The 14047-nt window shown below is 34.4% G+C and overlaps 1 protein-coding gene across 3 annotated transcripts in view; it reads left to right on the top strand.

Annotated features, from left to right (window-relative positions):
• Window positions 1–14047, top strand: part of LOC119513995 — a 56849-nt gene that overhangs the window by 37827 nt on the left and 4975 nt on the right. For all 3 annotated transcript variants that reach the window (XM_037809493.1, XM_037809492.1, XM_037809491.1), the window contains 2 exons: window positions 9004–9108; window positions 10748–10852. In XM_037809493.1, coding sequence (XP_037665421.1) covers window positions 9004–9108; window positions 10748–10852 — 210 coding nt within the window. The remainder of the gene's footprint in view (window positions 1–9003; window positions 9109–10747; window positions 10853–14047) is intronic.

Genomic DNA, 14047 nt, shown 5'->3' with positions numbered 1-14047 from the left:
GCTTTCTTGGAGAAATTAACATTGCTATTCTAAAATTTATCTGGAAAAGCAAAACATTTTGAAATAAGGCAAACAAAGTTGTAGGACTCATACTCTCTGATATCAATACTTGCTCTAAAATTACAGAACTCAAGATAGTGTGGGACTGTTGAAACAATCAACACATAGACATGTGGATCAAAAGAGAAAGTCCAGATGTAGAACCACACTTATATCAAATGATTGAAATGATAGTTACACATTGTATAATACAGTGTGATATGCAGTGTATATTTGACCATAGTGATTTTATACTAGAAATCATTAATAAAAGATAAGTACTATATCCTCATGTGTTTAAAAACTAAGAAACATTTTTAAACAACCCATGGATCAAAGAAGAAATCACAGTGGAAATTAGAAAAATATTGAACTGAAAAATAGTGAAAATACACCTTATTAAAGTTAATGGGATGCAGCCAGAGCTGTGCTTGGAGGGAGATGTATTTTTATAAATGCCTATATTAGAAAAATTCAAGATTGAAAATAAAAATTTAAGTAACTGAAGAGTTTGGAAAAAGAAAAATAAATTAACCCCCCCCAAAATACAGAAAGGAATAATTAAAATAAAAGAAGTGATTAATAAAATAAAAAACAATAGAGATCAACAAAATATAAACTTGGAAAAAAATATTAAAATTGATAATCCTGTGATGAGACTAATTAAGACAAAATACAAATAACCAATAAAGGATGACAGACTATAGATCCAAGTGACATCAACAAAATCATAATTGGATGTCATGAAATCTTATGCCAAAAACATGAAAAAATACACGGATTGAAGAAGTCCTTGAAAACATATCATACAAACAAAACTGACACAAAAAGCAATAATCATTATAAGAAAGGAAAATTAGGCCAATGTCATTCATAAACAAAAATGTAAAAATCTTACACAAAATATGAATACTCATTTATTTGGGTTGATTACAGGAATGTAAGCTTGGATTAACATTTGAAAATCAATCAACATATTTTGCCACACTAACAGAATAAAGAAAACAATGATATACTCACCTTAGTATATACTTAAAAGCAGTTGATAAAATTCAACACCCATTCATGATAGAAATCCTTAACAAAACTAGGAATAGAATGAAACTATCTTGACTTGATAAAAGGTATTCATAAAATATTTACAACAAACATTTTTAATAATAAAATTATTATTAAAAGCTTGTCATCTTAGATTATGAATGAAACAAAGATGCCTGCAATCAGCAGTCTACTGAAACTTCTACTGAAGGGCCTCTTGAGTTAACTGAGGGGAAAATCTATAAGGGTTGGAAAAAAAGAAATATAACAGCCATTATTTGCAGAAAACATGACAGTTTATGTTAAAAAAAAATCCAAAGCAATTTGCAAATAAATTATTGCAAAAATGCAGTTAAAAATGGCATTTTCTTTCACATCAGACATGTCAAATAAGAAGAGTAAATTTAACAAAAGTTGTCCAAGACTTCAAAACATTGAGAACATTAAATAAATGGAGGGACATATTATGTTCATGGATTAGAAGGTTCCATATTGAATCAGTAATGGAGAGAGATTTCATTTCTCCCCAAGTTAATCTATAGATTTACATATCTGAAAAAAAAATTTTTGTGTAATTTTACAAGCTTGTTTTAAAACATGTATGCAAATACAAAGAGCTATTAATAAATAAGAGAGGGAGGACTTTCTGTTCAGGAGTTCGATACTTGTCCTAAAGCCATGTTTCTTCATGCAAGTTTAGAAAATAGAAGAATGGGACAGAAGAGAGAGTCCAGAAATAGACCCATGAATAAGTGAACACCTAAAAATCATTTAAATGTAACAGTCATGAAAGAAAAAAATTCAATAGAATGTGTGAGTATGGGAACTATAAGAATATTTTTAGTAGCATTGGTCATAGGTCCAAAATGGAAACAATCCAAATGTCCATCAATTTTTAAGTGGATGAGCAAATTGTGGTATATCCACATAGTAAAATATTACATGGAATTGAAAATGAGCCAACTAAAGCTCAAACAAGCAATATAGATGACTTTCCCTAACATAATACAGAGGAAAAGCAAATAGACACAAAAGAATAAGCTCTGTATGTTTCCATTTATATAAATTTCATAAAAAGTCCAAACTGAAAATGCCTTCTTGACCAAAGAGGGAAAAGATAGGTAACAAAATAAGGTTACAGTGGCTAAGAGACTTCAAATAGAGGCTATCCTGGAGGTTACTCTTACGTAAGTTCCAGCTAGATATCCCAAATGGCCACAGTATGCCAAGCCATAACCAAGAGTAGTCCCAAAATACCTAGGTCCCTATCTGAGATTCTATAAAAGTTTCACTCACTAAGTTTATTTTTCAGAAAATTAAATCCTCCAGAGTGTTTCTATGCCAGATAAGTCCCCAAACCCAGAGGCAACAGCCTCTTTAAGAACATCAACCAGACGCAGCTCCCCTTCCCCATAATGTCTACACCCCTTTTCAATATGAGCAAGTTAGGATGGTCACTGCCTAGACATCCCTGATGATTGAGAAAGTGATTAAATGAGAGAAAGTGGTAGCAACAGACAAGAGAGGATTTAACAAAGGATTATGAATACTGAATCTTTATATTAATACTTTTTTAAGATGCTGGAGTACTAGAATAGCCGGAAGGAAATAACTGAAATGGTGAAACTGTAACCCATAACATTATTTGAAATCTGCTCTGTAGTTACTCATTAAGTTGTACTTTGAAAGTTATCACCATTCTGTATATACATTATATTTTACAATAAGGAAATAACTGAAACTGTGGAACTGTAAACCATAACATCCCTTGAAATTATCTATTTAACTACTTGTTAAATCATACTTTGAAAGTTATCCCCTTCCTGTATATATGATGTATTTCACAATAAGGAAATAACTGAAATTGTTGAACTTTAAACCATAACATCTTTGAAATTTGCTCTTTACTTGTTAAATTGTATTTTGAAAGTTATCACTGTTCTGTATATATGTTATATTTCACAAAAAAAAATAGTAAAAAAAAAAAAAAGTCCGAATAATTTATGGTATTAGAAGTCAGGACAAAGCTTGCCTTTAGAGAAGAGGATCAAGACAGAGATTGAGAAGTAGCAAAAGGTATGGAATTTAGAGTAGTAGTTACAAGGGTTGTTTATTTTAGGATAATTCATCAAACCATACAATTATGATTTATGCACATTTTGCATGTATGTTGTACTTAAATTTTTCAAAGTTAAAAAATAAAAGCACCAGGCACAGAGGCTTTAATAGATCAAACATTGAAGTTTCAGATAACGTGTATTTTATATAAACTCTTCCACAAAGAAGCAAAGCTCACTAGCAAATGTATGTGGTTAGTATGACCTGGATACATAAACCAGGAGGAGAACAGTATGAGAAAGGAAAATTATACACCAATATCAATTAAGAGAATAGATATAAATCTTAAAGAAAATATTAGCAAATGTAGCACTACATTAAGAATAAGAATAAGAATAAACGTGATAAATTGGATTTCCAGGAAAAAATATTTAGAGTTATGGTAGAAAACCTATTAATAAAATTCCCCAGTAATGAAAAAATCCATATGATCATTGCTGTAAGATGTAGGAAAAGAATTTATTATAATTCAGTCCCTGTGCCTGGTAATAACTTATAGTAAACTAGGAATGGAAGCAAACTTGTCTTATGGTCTAGTATATGGTATATCCTAGAGAATGATCTATGCGTACTTAGAAAAAAATGTGCTTTCCTCTATATTTTAGTGGAGTGTCTGTTAGTGGAGTGTTTTTCTTTGAATTCACACAATTTGATTATAATGTGTCTCAGTGTGGATCTCTTTGGATTTATAGTACTTGGAGTTTGTTGGTTGTGGAGATTCTTGGTTGTGGAGATTAATATTTTTCACCAAATTTGGGAAATTTGGGGCCATTTTTTTCTTCAAATATTCTTTATGCCCCTTTCTTTCTGTCTTTTCCTTCTGGGATTCCCATTACATGTATGTTATTTTGCTTGATGGTGTTGCAGTGGTCTCTGAAGCATGGTTTATTTTTCTTCATTCTTTTTCTTTCTATGCCTCATCCTGGGTAATCTCTATTGACCTATCTTCAAATTCACTGATTCTTTCACTTCCAGCTCAAAAATTCCACATTTGAGCTGGAAGTGAAAGAATAACTTAAATGATTTTAATCTATATGTGTGTGTGTGTGTGTGTGTGTGTGTGTGATTTCAGTTATATTTTTCAACTTCAGAATTTCTGGTTTGTTTCATATTTCTGTCTCCTTACTTACATATTCTGTTTGGTAAGACATCATTGTCATACATTTTTCATTTCTTTAGACATGGTTTCTTTTAGTTCTTTGAACATATTTGTAATAACTGATTTACTTGTTGTCTAGTAAGTTCAATACCTAGGCCGCTCAGCCACTTTTCTTTTGAATGTTTTTTTTTTTCTATTTTCTTGTTTCTTTGTGTTACTCTTAATCATTTTATATAATATTATATATATATATATATATATATATACATATATAGAATGTGACAACTCTGGAAATCTGATTCTCCTCATCACAGTGTGTGTTGTTATTGCTGTTTTTTTTCTAACTACTGTTGATGTTTGTTTAGTGACTTCCTGGACTAATTTTGTAAAATCTGTACTCTCATAAGCCTGTTAGCTTACTGGTCTCTGTTTAGTTAGCTTAGTGATCCACTACTGAATGGTCATATATTTCCTTATATTCCATCTCCAGTAGGTTCTTTGCCCTTTGCTGAGGCTTTGTATGTCTGTTGGGATGTGCCCTTCAGCATTCAGCAGTTTACAATCTGTCTTAGAGTTCACTTCCTTCTTGCGCAGAGTCTCACTGTCAGCCAGAGGTGAGTGACTGCAACCCTCTTAGGTCTTTTCTGGGCATGCACACAGCCTTCCAGATATCTATCAATATCTGAGTTTTTCAAAGCCCCATATATGGATCTCTTGTTCCCTGGATATTACTTTTAAATTTTGTAATGCTCTTTGTTTGCCCAACTGGTATCACAGCCCTAGTTGCAGTGTTAAACAGTTGTAGCTGGGGTTAGGACTTTTCCAGCAGAGTGAGCTCCAAGTCAGGTTAAATAATAATACTGCTCAGCAAATGGGGCTTTCCCAGGATTCTGGAGATAGGAGAGGTGGACATATAGTTGCAGTGCCCTGGGGATGGGACTCTGAAGAGCTCCAAACCCTGTTTGCATCTGCCAATGGCTTCCAGGCTGCTGGTTTTCATGGCAACTTGTTTGTGAGGTTGCTGACTTTCAAACCTACTCTGGAACTGGGGAGAGGAGGTTTGGAGCAGGGTAAGTTAAAAAGCTACAAATCCTAACATGATTTTGTAGTTTTCCTTTAATAAAGATTCTTTGGATTGTTATAAGATTTCGTTGATTTCCTATCATTTGCCAGTATTTTTGTTACTTTTTTGAAGGAGTAGATTTAGGGAGGGCCTCATTCCACCATTCCAGAATGCCCAAACTACCATTTTTTGAGACAGTATGATTTTTCTACTTGAAAACTTAAGGAAATAAATGGACAACTTGTTAAAAATATAAAGCAATCAAGCAAGGTCACTAGGTTAAATGATAAAAAAAAATAAAAATCAATTATTGTCTGATACTGCATTAATAAATTGGTATAAATATTAACAAATATCTTCAAATATATGCCACACAATATGTATAAGACCGGTATAAAAAGAGGAATAGAAGATATATAAGAATACTTCAGTAAATATAGATTTGTACCATCTTCATAGTGTTAACCTAGAAATAACAAACTAAGCTGTAAGGCAATAAAGGCATTTATTTGGGGTCTTAGAATAGCAATTCAGGGAGCACAGATTCAGGTAGCCACCCAAATTTTGTCCCATCTTAGCATTTCTAGGCAAGAGTTTTTAAACGAAAAGATGAGACAGCTTGCTTTTTGGTGGTAGATATTTAGGATATGCTGTCCTTCAGGTTAGAAGTTAACTGAGTTCTTTATCTTGTGGTTTGTTTATTGTGTCTGGATGTCCTTATGTTTTGAGGAACATTGTTGCTTGAGGCTTTGCATACTTTGGCATTTTGTGATATCTTGCTGAGGCCTGCCTAAGAGAAACCTCCAGAATGACCTCCTGAATCCATTTTAAATCCCTTAGCCGTAGAAACTCTATTTTGCTTTATTTCTTTTAGCAATAGAAAGGGAAACTTAGTAAAGATGTCATTTTCCCACATAATATATAAACTGACTGAAAATTGAAACAAATGCAAAAGTGTTATTTTTCCTTCATGCAGCACTTGACAAATTGATCCGAAAAATTTATATGAAGTGCACTGGGTCCAGGATAGCTAAGGTATGGTAATCAAGGCACATGAATAGTCCAATGGGACATAATGGAGAGTCCAGATGCAGACATATGCATAGGTGGAAATTTGGTAACATTAAAGAAGATTTAGTGATATAGATAACAATAGTAGTGCAATGGTGAAGGGAAAAATCATATAATTTAGAATACCCATTCCCAATATTTAGTTTGCCTTGCCAGAAATACAAATTTACATTATTGATAACCTGTCAACCAAGATGGCACCATCTTTGAACAACTACCCAAAATTTGCAAAGCCATTTTCCTCAAAACTCCAGAAAATAGTTAAAGAGTTGCAGTAACTGGGAAAGTGCTAAATCAAGAAAATGCATCTTTCAAAATGGTAGAAGCTTGTGGTGCCCTTGCTGGACCTTCCCCAACTCCTCTTTGGCTTACCATGGAGCCGGCTTGTGCTTCCATTGTGAGTCCCTGGCCCTGTTCCAGAGGGAGCAGAGTAATCTCTATGCACATTCTGCAGTGACTATATGTCAGTGTCACCTAGTGACTGGCAGCCTGAAAGACTGAACTGGGAACCTCATCTCTGGCTCACCCTCCCAGAACTTGTCCTGCGGACCGAAGCAGCTTGTGGACAGCTAAAGCAGTGTAAGAAATAATTAGGTCAAAGAGATCTCAGGTAAAGGATTACTGGCTTTAAGACATACAATGGAGTACCCTGGGGGTGGGGGCAGAATCTCTTTCATAGGAAGAGGGGATAATCAGATACCTGTAAATGGGGAAATTCCTAAGGGCAAAAGAGCACAAGCCTAGGAAAAGACCCAGGCTCAGAAAAGACAGAGAGGACCCTGTATTTCACTCCCATTTCTGGCTGTTCTTCTTGATGGTAGGTCTAAATTCTAAAGGAAAGCACCAGCCAATGCAGAGCCAATTTGGAACACTGTGAAAAGTGCTTTTTGCATTGGTTTTTTTTGTTTTTGTTTGCTCCTGGTACCCAAGAAAATCTCTGTCATTATCATTAGGTAGATGCAAACTAAAGGAACAGCCAACTCAGGGACTAAATCCCAGAGTTAACACATTAAAATATTAAAATATACAGTGTACAACAAAGATTACAAGACAAACTAAGAAACAGTAAAAGATGTTCTAGCCAAAGGAAAAATAAAAATATCACAAAACACTGGAAAAGAACTTTAAAAAATGATCTTCAATATGTCAAGGAAAACATGGAGAAAGAACTAAATAATATCACAAAAACAATTAATGAACAATATGAGAATCTCAATAAAGAGTTAGAAATTTTAAAAGGAATCAAACAGAAATACTGGAGTTGAAGACCACAATAACTGAAATGAAAAGTTACATAGAGGGTTTCAACAGAAGATTGGAGCTGGCAGAAGAAAGAATCATTGAACTTCAAGATAAGACCATTGAAATGATTCAGGCTGAGAAACTGAAAAAAAATAGTGAACAGAGCCTAAGAAACCTATGGGACACTATGAAGCAAACACTATGGGAGTTCCAGAAGGAGGGGGTAGAAATGGGCAGAAGGAATAAACAAAGACATAAACCAAACAGATATTTGCACACTGGTGTTCATAGTAGTATTATTCACAGTTGCCAAAAGGTTGAAGTAACCCAAGTGTCCATCAACCAATGAACTGATATACAAAATGTGGTATGTATGTATGTATGTATATATATATGTATGTGTGTGTGTGTATACACACACACACACACACACAAATACAAAGGAATATTATTCAACTATAAAGAGAATGAAGTTCTGATACATGCATCAGCATGGACAAACCTGAAGACATCATGTTGAGTAAAATTAGGCAAACACAAAAGTACAAATATTGTATGATCTCACTGACATGAAATAATTAGGATATGCAAATTCATAGAGTCAGAAACTAGAATCCAAGTTAACCCTGCCCAGAGTCGGGGAAGGGAATGGGGACTTAATGCTTAATTGCTACCAAGTTTGTTTGGGATGATGGAAAAGTTATGGTAAAGGATCATAGTCACAACAATATGAATGTAATTAGCACCATTAATTATATATTTGTTAAAAGGGGAAATTTTAGGTTGTATATATGTTACCAGAATAAAAAGTTTAAAAAAACTTCAAATTGTACAACACGGTGAACCCTATGTAAACTATGGTTAATAGTATAATTATAATAAATTGTTTCATCATTGTAAAAATGGTACCACACTAATGTGAAATGTTAATAGAAAAAACTGTGTGGGGGATTGTGGGGGATATATGAAGACTGTATTTTCATTATGATGCTTCCCTAAACCCACAACATCTCTAATAAACTCAATAAATTTTAAACAAAACTCAAGAAGTTTTCCATTATTTCCATTATTCTAAATCTCTGGTCAATTTTGAATGCAAAATTTCTACCCTGCTGCATTGGGTAGGCACATATCCATCATTACGAATCTTCTTTTTATGAAATTAAAGCACTGAGCTCTGCTTTTGCTTTCTCTGTAATTTTGCGTGTGTCTCATGTTATCCATTTGAGATTTTAAGGAAAGATGATACAGCACAGAATATGAATTTGTCATGATCTGAAATCATTAGGTGGTTCAAAAAATTTCAAGATCTAATGTTCCTATCTTTTCAAAGGAAAAAAAGTTGATGCCAATGATCTGCTGAAATTTCTGGGGAACATGGGGATCGAGCTCACGGAAAAGGAACGTGTGAAGCTTCTACAAACACTACCCACTGATGGTGAGTCACATGAATGCTTTCCAGAGAACTTGGTTTTGAGGATCATAAACAATTCTAAAATGTCTCTCTATGTCTTCTCATAAGTGCTGAAAATGATTGGGAAAAGGTAAATTCACTGCCCCGGAGATTTAATTTGGGAGTAACCAAACATCCTGATAAATCTTGTCAAGAGAGATAAACTAGTTAAAGAAAGGAATTGGAGAAGTCAGCAGGAAAAGGGACAGAGAAAAAGACATGGTTATTTCTGCCTAATGAGTTTTCTCAGATGCCAAACACTGCATAGATTTTCATCACTAAGAAAATTTCCCTTTGGCCAAAATGATTTTTATTTAATGGGAAGATTGGTCACATTTCCCAGGAAAAGCATAAAAAATATTCTGAATAGAATTACCAAGTTACTTAATGACTGTAAAAATGTCCACATTCTTTTCCTCTCATGGCAATTGTACCTTTTCTTATAGCTGCTGGAAAAGTGTATCAGAATAGAGTCTTGAGTGGTATGAAGTCTAGCAAAGATATGTAACAAAGCTTACTAGCAAACAACTTGGCTAAAGAAACATTAATATGTGTATTTATAACACCAGATTTCGAATCATGTCTATATTCCTATATTTAGATTCCTCATTTCATTATATTCATTCACAGAGCTTTAATATAATCATCCATGTTGTATCTTGCAGGAGTTCCTACTTTTGAACAGCACCTCAAAAGAGTAATCTGAAATCTAATTATATACCACAAATAATGTAGAGAACATTAGCCAGATTTTCTGGGAATTGCCCAGCAGCACCTTATTGTGCAAAGGATTCTGGACTTATCATTAATACATAATTTTATTCTGTAAATCACAATTCTTTGATTTATTTCTGTAATATGTCCTTTCCAGAAGGTCGGTTAATAAAATAAATTTGAAGAAAAGCATTAGCTCATGGCTAAGCTGCTCTTCTGCTTCCTTCTCATTCTTCTAGCCTTCAGAACAAGAGAAGAGAAGGGAGTTGGGAGGGAGATAGTAAGGGTTACAGGCTCTAATGCTAAACACTTGTTTAGAGGAGTCTCTTGCAGGTGGCAATCTGCCTCCTGACATTCCAGGCCATCAGAAGAGTGGCAGGCAGTAGCATTGCTTGCAGAATTTTGTGGTGAATGTGTTGTGCATGATACTCTTCCCTTTTAGAGAATTTTTTTTTTTACACTTTAAGCTGCTACCTTAGATGAAGCAATCAAGTGGAATGTTGATCGTCTGAACTATCACTCTAAGCTGTTTCCTTGATTTTGTTTTGGGGATAGACCTGCATAGTATTTTCCCCACATACCCCATACAGACAACACTAGCTACCTTTTCTATACATTTGTCCCTCTGCTTGAAAATGATTATTTCTTAATACTGCAGAATATAATATTAAACAGACAATCATAGCCCCCCAGATAATCTTTCAACTTCAGAACATTTTTCTCTGTTTTTCTTGCCATCATTTAAGGTGATTTGCTGAGCTAACTTTATATTCCTATTCATGATTACAAATAAGTTATTAATCATCTTTAATTTTTATTAAATGCATGCAAGATAAAAACTTATGCTTGGGTGTATTAATGTTTGAAATCCTTATTTTTTTCTCTTAATTACTTCTGTTTCTTTCCTAAGGAGGAATGGTTAGCTTTGATAATCTAGACACTGTTTTGGGAAACCTGGGGGTCGAACTCACAAAAAAGGAATATGAAGATTTGGCCAAAAATCTGCCACTTAATGGTAAGTATTGTAGATAACAAGTCTTAGAAAGGAATTTCCATTTGTTGAATTGTATAAAGGAATACCTATTAACTTAGTGGTATTTGGTTGTCTTTTTTTGTTTGTTTGTTTTGTTTTTTAAAAAAGCGTTTTCAAAGGGAAGGGAAGAATCCAGTCCTCATTTAAGACATATATTATTTAGAGTAAGCTAAACTTCTATTTAAAAAGAAATCCCAAGTTATTCAATGAATAAACACAATTGAAATTTATTTCTCTCTTCCATAAAATTCCGAAGTGTGAGTATTTTTGGTTAGTGGTCATCAGCTGTTCTCCATTCAGTGATAACAAGATCCAGATATTTTCCATCTCTAGGCCACCTCTAGGGCCTTACATTGCTTGTATCCAACTGATAGAGTGAAGAAGAGTTGCGCCACACATCATTTCTACAACCATTCCTTTGTTGAGAACTAGTCACAAGGATACACCTAAATACAAGGAGAGGTTTTGAAATGGAGCATCCACATCTCTAAACAATTCTACATTAAGGAGCGGGGTGGGGGGGGGGTGTCAGGAATATTGGTGGATAGCCTGCTGATTTTACCAAAGAGCCTATCTCACACTTTCCATGAATGCAGTGGTAGTTAAGTTTTCAGGAAAGATCATGTATCTCTTGTTTCAGAAATCCATAGCCATCTACATGTTCCCCTGTGTGTTCTTAGCATTGCTTAGAAGGTGTAAAGACCACTCTCAAATTAGGAAATGGACATGGAGCAGAATAAAAGTTTTGGGAGTTGTAGTAAAAAAATGAATGCAACTCCATATTAACAGCGTTAGTGTCCTCTCAAGACACTATATGGACAGTACCCTCAATGAACAGTTATTCCTTATCCGGTTCTATTCTGAAATGACCATGACTTATTTTTTTACAGATATTCCCAAGAAGATATTTCCAGCTATTATCTCTATACCATAGACTTCCAGATCTTCATCTTGGAATTCTCTTTTTAATATAAGATTAATATATCCAAACTGCTATTATACATTCTTACTACCACTATATTTAAAACTGTTTTCATAGTTTCTGACCATAAATTGGGTTCTCTCTCAGTAGGTGGCACCATCATTTTCCATTTAAACAAGAACTGTTTTGTATTATCCTTCATTTCTCACTCTGCCTCTCTGCCTGTAGCCCGTTAATTACCAGACATTTCTCTTCTCTTCCTACAAGTTATCTCCTTTTCAATCCATCCTTGTTAGAGCAATCTCAGTGTTCTCTTTAAAAATGTAAATATAATTATACCACTTCCTTGATTAAATCCCTTTAGCGGCATGCCATTTTCCACCAAAAAATCCAAGCTCTCTCACCAAGCATCATATAAAAGGTTCTCCAGAACCTGGTCTGTGATGTCCATATTATCTCTTCCACTCGCTGCCTGCCTCTCACTTTGCTCTACAGCCATGTTAAAATGTCCAAAGCTCCAGTTGGGTATGAACAGTATTCCAGAGTGGTAGCAGGTATGTCACCTAATTCACTGAGTAGAAACATTTATTCTTTATAAGAAATATCTGTTTGTATACCTGCCCTTTAGAGACTGAGCTACTTAAATGCACAGACTATGCTATTTTCAGGATCCATTGGAGTATTTCTCCATGTCTTCTGTATCACCTGATTTTTTAATACAGTTTTATTGAGATATATTCACATAACCTGCAATCCTCCAAAGTGTACAGTTATTCACAGTACCATCATATAGTTGTGCATTCATCACCAGAATCAATTTTTGAACATTTTCCTTACTCCAAAAAAAATTAAAATAAAAATAAAAAAGAACACCTAAAACATTCCAACCCCCCATCCCACCCTATTTTTCATTTAGTTTTTGTCCCCATTTCATACTCATCTGTCCATACACTGAATAAAGGGAGTGTGAGCCACGAGGTTTTCACAATCACACATTCACACAATATGAGCTACATACTTACACAATTGTCTTCAAGAATCAAGGCTACTGGGTTGCAGTTTGGCAGTTTCAGGTATTTCCTTCTATTCCAATACACTAAAAACTAAAAGGGATATCTGTATAGCACATAAGAATGCTCTCCAGAGTGACCTCTCAACTCCATTTGAAATCTCTCAGCCACTGAAACTTTATTTTGTTTCACTTTGCTTCCCCCATTTGGTCAAGAAGATTTTCTTAATCCCATGATGCAGGGTCCAGGCTCATCCCTGGGAGTCATGTCCCACGTTACCAGGGAGATATATACCCCTGGAAGTCATGTCCCACTTGGTGGGGAGGGCAGTGAGTTCACCTGCCACATATATCACCTGATTTTTAGCAAGGCCTTAATAAAAGTATCTTGACAAAATAAATAAATTCTCTTTGTCGTGTAATGCTTATTTTATAGCATCCTATTGCCTGTCTGCTCCCCCATCTCATACCACACCTTGCCACAAAACATATTATATAATAATAAATATTCACTTATATAATGTGAATAGTTATTCTCTTCTGAAAAGACTCAGTCTCGACTCAGGCTTGACCTTCTCTAGACCTATCCTGTTCTCCCTGTTCCCTTTCATTATATAGTTTCATTATATACTAAAATGTCTGTACCATTGCATTTTATCATTCTCTTGTTAATAACTGAGAGCTGTATTTCAGAATGAACCCTACCTTGTTGATTACTGCACATCCATTAGCTAGTATAGTACCTTTCACTTACTTAACAAGCTTTGAATAGTTGAGGAATGAATTAATAGGGGAAAACTGACCAAACTGTGTGAGAAACAAATTATATATCTGTTTCAAACTGGAAGTGATAGAAATTCGTTATCAATTGCCTAAAATATATGCTCACCTTCTGATTTCAAGCCAAGCACCACACCCCTAGAAATCCTCAAATGATTAAAAATAAATCTAATCTAACCAAACTAAATTAAATGAAGCTAAATCAAACTGAACCAAACCAAATCAGCTAGGACTGTTTCCTAGTCATCTTCATCAGGTAATTGTATTCTTGTGTAACAAGCCAAGCACAGCTTTGTAGGATATATAGTTTTGCTTTTTTCCTATTAAAAAAAAACCTTAATTCTTCAAGAAGCCTGTAACTAGCCGCCGCCTAAATAAGTCTTAAATCCAGAGTGGGGAAACTGGCTCCTATACAGACTACAGGTTTCTTTCTTCCACTTGCACACTCAACTTGTCTGTCACTTCC

The sequence above is a fragment of the Choloepus didactylus genome, chromosome 18 (assembly GCF_015220235.1).
Source record: "Choloepus didactylus isolate mChoDid1 chromosome 18, mChoDid1.pri, whole genome shotgun sequence".
Classification (NCBI taxonomy): domain Eukaryota; kingdom Metazoa; phylum Chordata; class Mammalia; order Pilosa; family Megalonychidae; genus Choloepus; species Choloepus didactylus.
This window is presented reverse-complemented; position numbering and strand designations above follow the sequence as displayed.